At 45.9% G+C, this 13988-nt stretch overlaps 1 protein-coding gene across 1 annotated transcript in view; it reads left to right on the forward strand.

Moving 5' to 3' along the window:
* Positions 1-2196: 2196 nt before the first annotated feature.
* The window catches only part of PDZD7 (PDZ domain containing 7), a 78840-nt gene continuing 67048 nt past the window's right edge, over positions 2197-13988 (forward strand). The window contains exons 1-3 of the mRNA XM_083149218.1: positions 2197-2731; positions 8021-8427; positions 11272-11412. Coding sequence (XP_083005344.1) covers positions 8235-8427; positions 11272-11412 — 334 coding nt within the window. The 5' untranslated portion in view covers positions 2197-2731; positions 8021-8234. The remainder of the gene's footprint in view (positions 2732-8020; positions 8428-11271; positions 11413-13988) is intronic.

Here is a 13988-nt window from a genome sequence, read left to right on the forward strand (position 1 = left end):
CACACTTGCACCCCTGCAGATAATGCTCTTCCAGGTTCACATTCTGAGTGGGCCAACGCCCAGGGCCGGCTCTACCATTAGGCAGCTTTAGGCAGCTGCCTAGGGTGCCAGGATCTAGGGGGGTGCCACCAAGTCTGCCAATTAAAAAATCAAGGATGTCTATGAAGATCCTTGTTGTACTTATTGCAGGTGGCTGATGTGGAACTTCTAAAGACCTCACCTCCAAACTTTCCCTTGAGGGATACATCCCTACTTTGCTGCCCCCTCCTCCTTGTACTCTGTTGTGGGTGGCAAAGGGAGGCTCCAGGGAAAGCAGGGAACTTTCCCACCTTCCTGGGAGGCTGGGAGGACCACCCAAGTTTGTCAGAGAGTGAAGTTTTGCCTAGGGTGCCGAGAAGCCTTACACCGACCCTGCCCCCACCTCTACACCTTTCTGTAGACTGGTAATGTGCCAGAGTCTACTGCACATGTGCAGGTCACCGGAAACATGGCACCTGCCATGTTATGGAGACTAATTTGACTACTGCACATGCAATAATTTTTTGCTGTGGATTCTGCACCCAACGGAAAGGTGAGTATCAAAACATGGGTGCAGTGTGTGGTGTGGGTCACATGGACCAAGGCCTGGGCACATTCGCACAGGCACACCACCAAACAGATGAAAAAACAGGGGTCACAGCACTAGGCCATGCAGTCCACAATGAGGTCATATCCATCATTCCTAGGCCCCACCACTTTTTCAAGTACAGCCGCGCCTCTGGTGTGGCAGGTCTCGGAGTCCTAAAGGCCAAAGTTAGGAGGTATGCATTTTTGAGTTGCGCACTATGGCCATTATTGCTCATCCAATTACCCTTTAAATCTTTCTTCTGGAAGGTCCTGGGCAGGAAGTTCAAGTGGGTGACATTGCAAATGGTGGCATCAAGCTGCACGCACAACATATGCTTCCCTTGGTGGAAGAGATAAGTCTTAATTCAGATGGCTCTCTGCACATGCCTCAGCATACGACCTAGATACACCCATCGTGCCAAACAGCCTTTGAGACTGCCAATGCCCTTTCAGTGTGACGCGCCTGTGAATTGCCCATAGATGTATGCTCTCGCCTCCACGCATGGTCTGACACATTGCGGGATCTATCTGCATAGCTATACATCAGGTGGAGCTTATTTCCCACAATACAGCAAAAGTGATTGGAACGTGAATCCACAACTCATCCTGCAGTAAAACCAGGGAGCTGTTTACAATTGTGTCATTGGCAGGGAAAGTTTAACAATGGGGCAGGTGGAGCCCCAGACCCCCACATAAAAATTCTCTCATAATTATTAGAATTGTATTTCTGATCTTCTCATAAGTTGGGGAGATGTATTACACTTTGGAGAAAGATGGAGTAAAGGTCGGGAGGACGTGTTACGCGTCCTCCTGACCTTTTCATACCCCCACTATCCACGTCAGCATAGAGTTGATTGTAGATAGTTTGTGAGTGCAGCGCGCCACCGAGCCCGAAGCGTGTAAGGCCATACGCGTCCCCTCTCGGGGCTCACTGCGCTCGCCACACTTCGGTCTCGGTGGCTCGCTACGCTCGCCCCACTACATAAAATCAACTGCACGCCGGCGTGGATAGTGGGGGTATGAAAAGGTCGGGAGGACGCTTAACGCGTCCCCTCGTGGGGCTCGCTGCGCTTGCCATGCTTTGGGCTGCGGTGGATAGTGGGGGTGTTTCAGGAACACATTCACACCTGCCATATCCTAGATCTCAGCCATAGATACTCAGACGCAGGAGCGTAACATTGATGGAGCGTCGCATCAGACGCTCCTGCGTATCAAACAGATGGAGAGCCTCTCCGCCGGCGCCAGCATGATCCCCTCTCCGACAAAGAGAGGGGATCATGCTGGCGCTGCTGGTGTGAGAGAGGCTGACTAGGCTTCCAAGGGACGCCGGGGACAGAGATGATGTTCCCGGCAACAGCCCGGTAATTACTTGTGTAGTTTCACGGCGCCAGCCTATGCTGATAACGCAGCTTAAGCTGCCGCCCTGAAACTACACAAGTAAGGCAGCCGTTGGGCTATGCTGATAACGTAGCTTAGCCTGCCGCAGGCAGCTGTTGGGCTACGCTATTAGAGTAGCTTCAAATGTAGCGTAAGCTGGCGCCGTGCGTAGCGTTGGCTGCCGCCGTGAAACTACACAAGTACCTTTTGTTTTTTTGCCCTGTTAGCACTGTGTTTAGTTTTCATTCATTTATGATTATTTCATGTGTTAAATCTACGTTATGCTAAATACAGAATAAGCAAGTGGGATTTGTCCTTAAATGTATATGGAAATGTCCATTTCTTAAATAATTAGATGTCTCTCAGTCTCACTACTACACCCCTGACACAAAGCACCTTCCCACTAGGGTGTCAGCCTCCTCATCTTACTGACTGCCCTCACCTCATGCTCTCTCACCCAGTATAAACATTATTGCTACAAATAGTTTCCCATCCTGTACTGATCACCAGCCTGGTGCAGCGGGGTTCTCCTATTGGCCGGCATCAACCACTAGAGGGCGCACATACAGTTGTCCTCTCCCATGCACTGGTGATGTAACAGCTCATTCCCTGGGTGAGCACAGACAGCAGCAGCAGCGGCAGGAGATTATCCCCCTGCAGGGACAGTGCAGTGAGTGTGGGGTTTGCATGCGTGCTGCAGCTTCTTGTTTACCTGCCAGGCTGGGGACTTCCAGTATTATCACCATAGGTGAGCACTGTACTCTTGTAATGACTTTGTACACTGTATCACGTCTGGTGCATTATACACTGTGCATATCAATAGTGTGTACTGAGCATCCTCTCTGTGTAACTCTAATACACTGTATGCTAGTTGTATGCGTAGTCGCAGTATTGTGTACTAATAAGCAGAACTACTGAAATGACAACTTTCATATTTAATTACTGTAATACTAATACTAAAATATTTGCACTATTGTCATTAACCTTTTATAGAGAGAGAGAAGTAACTACTATAACTTGAATAAATATAAATGAAGATGTGGTTTTGCCCGTTGCAACTAGTTAGATTTCATAATTGTCTAGGATTCAACAGAGAAATGGTAGACATAATCTTATTGGTGGTTGCTATGGCAGTGGTTCCCAAACTGTGTGCCGTGGCTCCCTGGGGTGCCTCAGGACACTTACAGGGGTGCCACGGGTTGGTGGTCCAGGACCAATTCAAACTATTTATGATCAATTATTTGTGGACAAAACCAGTGATGGTGGCTGCCAATCATAAAATATGTACAATCAGAAGCAAATCCTGCCCTTTACCACATAACTAAACCTAAGAAACACATATAAACACCATCTACTTCATTTTATATATTTTGGGGGGGGCCTAGGGGTGCCGTGAAAAAATTCTGCTACTATAGGGTGCCGTGATTCTAAAAAGATTGGGAACCCCTGTGCTATGGACAACATCGCTTCAATATTTGTAGAGGTTTTAGTAAACTTGCCCGTTATAACACCTGACAATCCAGCGTATGACCTCTTTCCGTTACTCCGCTCTCATTACCATAAGTTATTATTTCTGGGATGTGCCGTGTACTGCGTCCCATCTCTCTGTATTGTTGCTGGGGTCTCACCAGGAAGGTTCTGGTTACATCCACATTTTCAGCAGGGACTCAGAATTCAGTCTGGCAATGTTATTATGTGTGTGCCTATAACACCACAGTGTCTGCTCTAATACCTTATCTTATTTCTCTTATGGGGAGATTGGATTAATGGCAAGGTTCCCCATCTGGGTGTGAGCAGGGAAACCCCCAACGGACATCGTCCCATCAGAGGCCCCTGCCGGACAGCACTTGCAGAGAAAGGCCGGGGGTCAGGGAGGATGCAGTGGCAAAGGAGTATGGGTTGTTAGGTTGAGAGTGTCTAGATCTGGGGTAGCCAACCCTAGTCCTCGAGAGCTACCAACAGTGCATGTTTTGCAGGTATCCTCACAGAGGCCCTTATTCTGATCGGTTCGGAAACGGCCGCATGCGGCCGTTCCGCCGATGTTTTCGCTCTGCGCATGTGCAGAGGGCACTCTGCGCATGTGCAGGCGAAATCGCCGCACACTTCTTTTGACCGCCGCAAAGGGGGTGGATAGGGGCGTGAGGGGCTACTTAGCCTCATTTCCCTATGCATACACCCCGCGTTTCATGGGCGTTCCCATGCAAACGCGGGGCGTATGCATGGTAATGAGGCCATGACGCGCGTGTAGGTAGCGGGCAGCTGACATCGCCGGATGTCAGCTGCCCGCCCCAATACAAGATTTCACACGGACAAGTGTCCGTGTGGTCTTGTGTTGCGGGACCTGGTGGAGCGTGCGGCCCTGCATTCGATGTTCGGCGACCATCGAATGCAGGGGCAGCTCCCAAGGTGGAGGAGGCGTATCCCCGTCCACTTTCATACGGATCGCCACATATCCGCGTACGGACGGAGGTGGCGATCCGTACGCAAGGCGGGGATTCGTCTGTGCGGTCGGAGCCGCATATGCGGCTCCGGCCGCACCGATCAGAATAAGGGCCAGAATCACAAGTGAGCTAATTAGCTCCATCTGTGTATCTTTTAAAATGTGTCAGTGATAAATGATTGCAGCTGTGCAGCAGCTAGGTTGTCTGGAAAATGTGAACTGTTGATAGCTCTCGAGGGCTAGGGTTGGCTACCACTGGTCTAGGTCAACAGTCCTAAGGTCGATCCATAGTCAAAAGGTCAACAAAAACAAATAGGTCAACATGAGTTTTTGTCTAGTATTGGTGCCTATGTTGACATAGGTCATGGACACCTCATAAGTGTACTGCGTCGGCTCGCTGTGCTTGGCACACTATTATATTCTCACTCTATGCCCATTGGGATGGTAAAGTATGAACAAGTCAGTTTAAAAAAAAAGAAAAAAAAAACATAATAAACTCATGTTGACCTTTTTCCATGTCAACCTTTTCCATGTTAACCTTTTAACTGTCAACCTAGACACTGTCGACCTTATGACCTTATCCTGTGGCAACACTGGGTTACTAGCTACACACAGCAGACCTCAGTGATAGTATGAGTGGTAAGTATGATGATTGACACTACAGTACACTCACCAGTAGCCTCTTATAACTAATGCTGGCCATGCATCAGAAAGATCGATCTTAAGATCGATTGCGCTCATGATTGTGTCCAATTTTTCTTCAATTTTCCGGCAGTCCTTGGTGGTTTTTGGACACACAATGTGCACACAATCTGCATACAATCCATCTTAAAATCAATTGAGATTGTATGATTGGGTACAATATCTTTCTGATGTATGGCCACCTTAAGAATGGCAGGACACGGCCCTTATTCTGGTTCACTCACAAAGACAAATACCTTCTCAAATTTACAAAACCATGTGCACTGCAGGGGGGGCAGAGAGAGTTGGATTTGAGTGAGTTATTTTGTTTCTGTGCAGGGAAAATACTGACTGCTTTCTTTTTACACTGCAATATAGATCTCTCTTTAAAGTAAAACCCCACCCAAATCTAATTCTCTCTGCACATATTACATCTGCCCCACCTGCAATGCACATGGTTTTGTCCTTGCGCGTGAACCAGAATAAGGGCCATAATCGTACAATTGTGCAGCAAACATATACAATGTAGAGTTTTCCGAGTACAGTTAGAGTATGGAAACTTTATCCTACAGGTATCGCTAATACATAAGGAAACTTGTACTATACAATTAGTGACCCAATAAAGATCACTGAAAAAGCTACAAAATAGAAAGTCATTAAAAGCCTGCAGCCTTATTTCTGTGGTCCTCACTACGGGTACAGTGTACAGGTCTCAGTGACTGTTTTCCCTTTCCAAGTATAGTAAGAGGTCCAATGCATTGTACACCATTGTGCCCCCTACAGCCTAACGTATTCGATTATTAGATCCTGGCGCTGCTCTGTCTGCAGAGTGAGGGTAAACTGTTACGGATAAGTATATTTTCATACTGTCCGGCTTTAGAGGAACAGGTTAAATAGCATGTGTCCTTTGTGTTGGTTATACAGTGCTACAGTGCTATGAAGTGTAACAGCAATCTGTCATATGATACCGCTCCATCATTCTGGTGAGATGGGAGTTTACAATACACACTGCTGTCACCACACAGACTGTTATACTGCTGCATGTATCACCATGTGCAGGCTGCTCTTTCTGTCACTGCAGTACAGGTACACATTGGTTGCTATGATTGTGGTTAGTAGTTTTATTTGTGCTCCTAGATGATTTAATGGAGAATGTGAATCCCTAATATGTTATAACGTCTCTTGTACATACTGTAAATCATCGTTATGCTTTATTTTCTTTCATTAGAAAACTGGTAGCTCCTGCTTGAAGTCAGGTTACAATTCAGCTAGTCACCCGTGTCACCCACGCACATATTGGAACCCAAATAAAAACAGCTGCTTGTTAGCTCTGCTTACCGGCCATGCTGAGAAAGCCTCTGCCTCTTGTTAATTATTCATATCGACCAGGTATATCTCCCAGGAGTGACTTGTATACTGCTGACCTGGCTATTTTTTTTAGAGGTGAACCCCAAGGCACCACGCAAGAGAGATTTGCCGGCGGAGACTGGACAAAATTCTACAGGACCAATGCAACATTACTGACCCATCAATGCTAGCAGCGTGTATTTTATCTGGGGGTGGGGGGGGGGGGGGGGTGCAGGTAACCTGCTGCACACTTAGGGGATCATGTGCCACTTACAGGGTCCCTTAATAACGCCTTGCTGCTAACCACCTAATAGGTACAGTAAGTAGAGATCAGGGGTTAACTACTATAGAAACACCTGTTACCTACTGTAGTATGATTGGACTCAGCTTACTTTCTGTATACAGTAACACACAAAGTGCCAATAACAAAACTTTAGTGATAATTTATCAAAAGGTGCGCAAATTCTAGAGGGGGCCATACACTAGTGCAGAGGTTCTCAAATTGTGGGTCCCCACCCCAAAGTGGGTCCCCACCACCTAAGCAGGGGGTCACGACTTGTTGCTGACCATCAAGCATGTCTGTGGATGTGGGGGGGGGGGGGGGGGAGACAGGTTAAGTAATTAAGTAAACACCCACTGCCTCCCTCTTCCATCCACCTGTCACCCTTTTCCATCCCACCATTACCCACTGCCTCCCTGTCAGTATAGCGCTCACTTCACTTCAGTTACCTCACATGTGGCGGCCATTTTGCCATAACTTGCTGAGGTCCTGTATTATTTTTTTTATTGTCTGACGGGGTCCATGAGCAGAATAGTTTGAGGACCCCTGCACTAGTGTGATTTGGGAACTTTTCTTCTGATTTCAATGGATCAGGCTGAGAAATTGGATGGGAGTTTGCAAAGCACAACGCTGTAGTTATCCCATGCGTTTCAGCTCCGATTCCAATCCGATGTGCATTCCTGTATGCATCAGATCATAGCCAGAGATCACAAGGCCTGCACTGTAGATTTACCAGATGCCGCAGCCTTTGCTGGGATCATATACATCGTATGCCCAGGAAGCTGCCGTGCGGTTTAAGGGAAATCTTATGCGACTTTTACCTCAGAAGTCGCATAAGTGTATGGGGGCATTAACAGTGATTCCGTCATAAAAACATTTAAGAGTCTATGTACTAACCTTGGAGAGAGAGAGAGAGAGAGAGAGAGATAAAGTGGATGGAGATAAGGTACTAGCCAATCAGCTCCTGACATGTTACAGGCTGCGTTTGAAAACAGATGCTGGTTGGCTGGCTAGTGAACAGTTAAGGCTCAGTAAATAGACTCCTAAGTACACAGACCCTCAATTCCTGCCAGTAGCGTATTGCACACTTTAGATGCGTACCATTTTTTAAGATTAACCTGCTCTTATTATTATATATTCCTCATATATTATATTACTATACTATATATAGAACGTATCTATACAGCATATGGTGCCTTATTAATCCAATGTAAAGTATTGGAAGAAAAGATTATAAAAGAAATAGAGATTTATAAAAAAAATGTTTTATTTTTGTTGCTTTATACCAGTTCAGGTCATTGTTTTCTGTAGCCTGGGAATGGAAAACGCAGAATTTCCGGTCATGTCCTGAACACATGCTTTCCCTCAACATGTCCAACATACATCTCTTCTGGTGGGAGATGACATGAAGGAGATTCACATCTGAACGCACACGGGAATTATTCTCCACAGGCATTTATCTGACTCCAGGATCCCTATGACTTTCCCTCACGTTGCGCCGCCATGGCACATGCTATTGAAATGGATGACAGTGAGATGACCAATGCTGTCTTGCCCGGGACTTCCAGGAGAGATTCTTCAGTTAGGACTAGGCAAATATTCCGGAGGCTGAACAGGCCGGGAAATGGCCACCAAAAGGGACTACGGGCCATGTCTCCAATGGGAAGAGTCATTCTGATAAACTCTCCCTTAGAAGGTAAATCACAGAGGGCCAGATGTACTAAGCTTCCAAAGTGATAAAATGGAGAGTGATAAACATCCAGCCAATCAGCTCCTACCTGCCATGTCACAGACTGTTTGGAAAATGCCAGGCTGGAGCTGATTGGTTGGTTGTATATCACTCTCCATTTTATAACTTTTGAAGCTTAGTGCATCTGGCCCTATACTGTATATGCAACCTGTATATAGTTGTGCATGCTTCCAGTATGTTTGCCAGAGATGAATAATGTATATATTGGAGATGCGGCCTCTGTCCATACCTCTGCTGAATTCCAACAGAAAGATATCCAAAGTAAATACTATGCAATAAGGCAATAATTGGAGTGATTAAACATCTCTGACAATAGAGAGGGCCTTTGTGGTACATGTCTCTCATCCCTTCACAGCAGTGGCAGCCAGTCTGAGGTAAAAGCCTCTGAGAAGAATTAGGCCCAGAACATAACTTTGATGTATATGCAATGCCACCTGGACGCGATATGACTGGGTATAGGTCATAAGGTTGACATACATTGGTCGACACCTGAATTAGGTCAACATGGCTAAGGTCAAAAGATCGACACAAGCATTAGGTCGACAATGGGAAGGTCAACAATCAAAAAGTCGACATGAGTTTTTCTCATTTTTTTTTGTCCTGAATGTCGACATGGTCACCATCTAAGTGTACCACGTCCCCCCCACACGGCGCGCTTTGCTCACCATGTTTTGAGCACTGTGCCGCGCTGCGCTCGCCATTCGGGAACTGTGTCTTGCTGCGCTCCACACATTATTATATTCTCCTACCAGAGAGGATGGTAGGGTGTGGATTACCGCCTGTCGGCACAGGTCGGCTCGCAGGCTCAAGAAGAACCTTTCCATTGTCGACCTGGTTATACAAGCCCATTGTCTTGCAGTATATTTCCCCAGCATCAAAGATAATTTTCTATACTTTATGAAGCTCCACATTTAACACATGTATGTCCGCGTTCCATAGAACAAAGCCAGACAGACATTTATTTTAATACAATGTGCGGAAATGTTCCTATGCACCCGTAAAATAATCTGAAGCGTTCATGGAAGAAAATGTTGAAACTTTTTGTGAGAGTTGGGTTAAGTTGGTTTAAAAGGGTACTTATATGTTAGTTCGGCGCCCACTATAGTTAGTATGCTCATACCCCCACTATCCATGTCGGCATGGAGTTGATTTTATATAGTGTGGCGAGCGTAGCGTGCCCCGCGAGGGGACGCGGAAAACTAAGCAAATAACTTAGTGGGCGCCCAAATAACATAAAAGTACCTTTAAGGAAGTGTTGAGGGAGATATAGCAAAGCTTAGAGAGAGAGAGTTCAAATCAACCTTTAGACTATTAAAGCCAGGGACACACTAGATGATATTTTAAATTAATTTTCTTGGTACGACAAATTCTAAAAATCATCCTGTGTATACACACTACGGGGGCTATTCTGGTTCACTCGCAAAGGCTTCCTTCTCAAATGAACAAAACCATGTGCACTGCAGGTGGGGCAGATGTACTGTAACTCATGCAGAGAGGGTTAGATTTGGGTGGGGTTTTACTTCAGTGAGATCTATATTTCAGTGTAAAAATAAAGCAGTCAGTATTTTCCCTGCACAGAAACAAAATATCTCCCCCAAATGTAATTCTCTCTGCACGTTACATCTGCCCCACCTGCAGTGCACATGGTTTTGTCCACTTGAGAAGGAGACATTTAATCGGATGCAATTTTTAGTAAGGTTCTGAAATCGTACCATATCGCATGTTTTCAAATCGCACATTTTTTGAAGGAATCGACTATTTAATGGAATGCGAATTGAGGCATGAAACATGCAATGAAATGCGATAAAGTACAAAGTTTAGTCATGAAAATGTGCAAATTAATGCACCTGTGCGATGTGTGTAAGAAAAAAAAACAGCATAACCTCCTGAGCATAACCCTGAGCTCAAAGAACCGGTCCTGGTTTTAGAAATTAAGGGGACAAAAAACATAGGGGATCCCCAGGATTTCTAAAACCAGCATCAGTTTCTAGGGCTGGTCCTGGTTCCCAAAATACGGGGGACAAAATTAGTAGGGGTAATGCCACAGCCGCGGGAAACTTTTTATGCAAGTTTCCCTGACCAAGGCATTCATCTGGTCAGCCCAGGCAGGGACCCTGGAGGAGTGGGGACCCAATAAAGGGGTCTCCCCCCCTCCTCCAGAGTTACTATTATTCGCAGCCTTGCGAGTCAACCAGAATAACCGCCCTTGTGCCATTTTTCAGACACATGACAGTTGTGGGTACACAACCCAACAAAACTGTCATGTGTCTGAAAAAAAAGTGCTGGAGCTGGATCATTCTTAACAAGTGATAACAAAAATTTCACTCGTTGTTAAATCTGGCACTTTATCTCTCTCCACTTTATCTCTTTCAAGGTACACGGTACAATTATTGAATGCTATTTGGACTAGACTGCATCGCATCGCATTGCAAAACATATGTGATGCAATGCAATCTAGTCCAAATTGCATACAATAATTGTGCCATGTATGGGCACCTTATGGGCCAGATGTATCCAGCTTCAAAAAGTGATAAAAGTGGAGAGTGATAACCAGCCAGCCAATCAACCCCTAACTGTCATATTACAGGCTGGGTTTGAAAAGTGGCAAGTAGGATCTGATTGGCTGATTGTTTATCACTCTCCACTTTAGAACTTTTTGAAGCTTGATACATCTGGCCCTAAGACTTTTGATAAATCTTCCCCCTTTATGTTAGGGACATGTTTATAAGTTGTTACAAAGTGTTAAAAACTCATTATACTCACAGAAACAATGTATCAATCACTTTGCAGCCAACAGCGATGAGAGCGACTCTATCCTTGCTATCACGGTAGAGAAAAGTCCTGATGGAAGGCTGGGGTTCAGCGTCAGAGGAGGGTCTGAGCACGGACTGGGGATATTTGTCAGTAAAGTGGAAGAAGGAAGCAGTGCCGGTAAGATGAAGCATTTATGATGTACATTAGCTGATAAAAGTCACAGAGCTGCAAAGTGTCAATTATCTGTATTGTAAGTGCAATCTTCCCCAGTGGAGGGGTTTTCCCATTTATTTTGATGTCACCTTTTGCTAAATGCATGGAGAGATTTTGTTTTGAAAAAAATTATAACCTAATAACTCTAGAGGCATTTTACCTCCTCTCTCTAGGTTGTAAGCTCCTTGGAGCATGGCCCCATTTCCACCTGTTCTCACAGCCCTCTTCCCTCGTACTTCAGTTACAGCTCTCTCAAACTCAGCGACTGTCTATACTCTATACCTGCATCTCTTCTCACATGTAATCATTCATCTCTTCTTACGACAACCTGCCCCTAGACAACTACATTGCTTCCCTACATCTGATGTGTATAATGTACTGAGAATTGGTATTAGGATACGGTCGGTTGGTCGACTTAAAGATGGTCAACAGTCATTAGGTCGACACCGTTGGGTCAACATACAGCAAGGTCGACAGAGGTCTAGATCGACATGGGACAAGGTTAACAGGTGCTTAGGTCGACACAAGCGTTAGGTCAACATGGTCTAGGTTGACAGTCAAAAGGTCGACATGGGGTTTTTCACTGTTTTTTGAGCTGACATGTGCCACAGGCGGTATTTTAGGCCCTACCATCCTCTAGGGCGTGGTGGGAGGATAAAATAATTTGCCGAGTGCAGCAAGCCATGATGCGAGGGGGCGCGGTGCACCCTAACCTGTGTCCATTTCGACTGTGTCGACATTCGGGTCAAAAAACAGTGAAAAACCCCATGTCAACATTTTGACTGTTGACCTAGACCATGTCAACCTAATGCTTGTGTCGACCTAAGCACCTGTCGACCTTGTCCCATGTCGACCTAGACCACTGTCGACCTTGCTGTATGTCGACACAATGGTGTCAACCTAAGGACTCTCGACCATCTTTTGGTGGACCCATTGATCCCATTCCTTGTTACCTGTGCTCTGTTTTAATTCTTGAGTTACTGTTATGTCTAGTGTGCCATATGTTCGGCGCTGCGAACCACTTGTGGTGCCTTATAAATAATATGTAATGATAATATCCTGCTACCCTGCTACCATATGGCCAGCAGAGGAGCTTCCTGGCTGACTGTGTAGACTCTGTAGAGCATGGAGGGGGAACCTTCAGCCCTCCAGATGTTGCTAAAATACACATCCCAGAATGCCCTGCAACAGTTTTAGAATGGCCAAATAGCAAAACTGTAGCAGGGCTGTAGAGGTGTAGTTCAACAACAGCTGGAGGGCCGAAGGTTCCCATCCCTGGTGTAGAGCAGTGGCGGTTTTTACCTATGGACTGCAGGGCTGCAGCACCCCCCCCAGGTAAAATCCACCACTGTAGTAAAGCCAGATGCAGTCTGTGAGACTGCACTGGCTTCACTGTGACCGGCAGTGACTTCCTATTGGAAGTCAGACCTGCCAGTCACAAACGCAGTCCCATTGGGAGGTGTTCCCTCCCTCAGGGACGCCTTGCTGCGGGCTGCCGTGCAAGAATGGCAGATACGGATGCACAGTACCTATATCGGTACTGGGCACGCGCTGGTCCAGGGTGCCTGTAACTTATATTGTACAGGCGCCGGGACCATGATTACTTCTATGGGCTGCTGCCGAAGCAGCCCATAGAAGCTGGCTATATGCGCAGTACATATGTTTGTATTGCGCATGTGCCAGTCCCGGCGCCTGTCACCATAGGACAGGCGCCGGGGACCTAAAGGCAGTGGCAGCGGCGGTGACAGGGGGGAGGGTGGTGCCTGCGGCCAGAGGCAACCCCCCTCCCTAAAAGAGGCAGGAGCCGCCACTGGTGTAGAGAGACATTTATTTTCAGTCTCAATAATATAAATGTATCACATAAAATCAATGGTGAAAAGTGAGTTATAAGAGGACCTCCTGGAAAAATTTGCATCATGTTAAAGAGTTACAAAAGATTTCTGTGTAAGATTAATGCCAGATTCTAGCCCTATACTGACACCTAGACATTCCCAGAGTGAACAGTGTGTTAAATGTTCTTCATCATTGTTGCCAACATTTCTAATACAGTACATACACAGAAATGATACTTTATATGCATTTATCACAATATGATGTAAGTACACAGCGCTGAGGTCATGGGTTCAATTCCCACCATGGCCCTAACTGTGCGGAGTTTGTATAGTCTTCCCATGCTTATGTGGGTTTCCTCTGGGTACTCCGGTTTCCTCCCACTAACCAAAAATATACTGGTAGGTTATTTGGCTCCCAACAAAAATTTACCCTAGAATGTCTGTGTGTGTGTACATGTGGTAGGGAATATAGAGTGTAAGCTCTACTGGGGCAGGGACTGATGTGATTGTACAAATATTACCTTTAAAGCACTGCGGAATATGTGTGCGCTATATTAATAACTTTTATTATTGATACTAATAGTAAAAAATAAATAGTCCTGCTGTAATGTACATTTGATTCCAGTGTGTAGCCCTGTTGTGTAATGTAGCTGTGATGTCAGTATGTAGCCCTGCTGTTTAATGTAGCTGTGATGTCAATATGTAGCC

This window comes from Crinia signifera, chromosome 6 (assembly GCF_055691185.1).
Source record: "Crinia signifera chromosome 6, ASM5569118v1, whole genome shotgun sequence".
NCBI classification, from domain to species: Eukaryota; Metazoa; Chordata; class Amphibia; order Anura; family Myobatrachidae; genus Crinia; species Crinia signifera.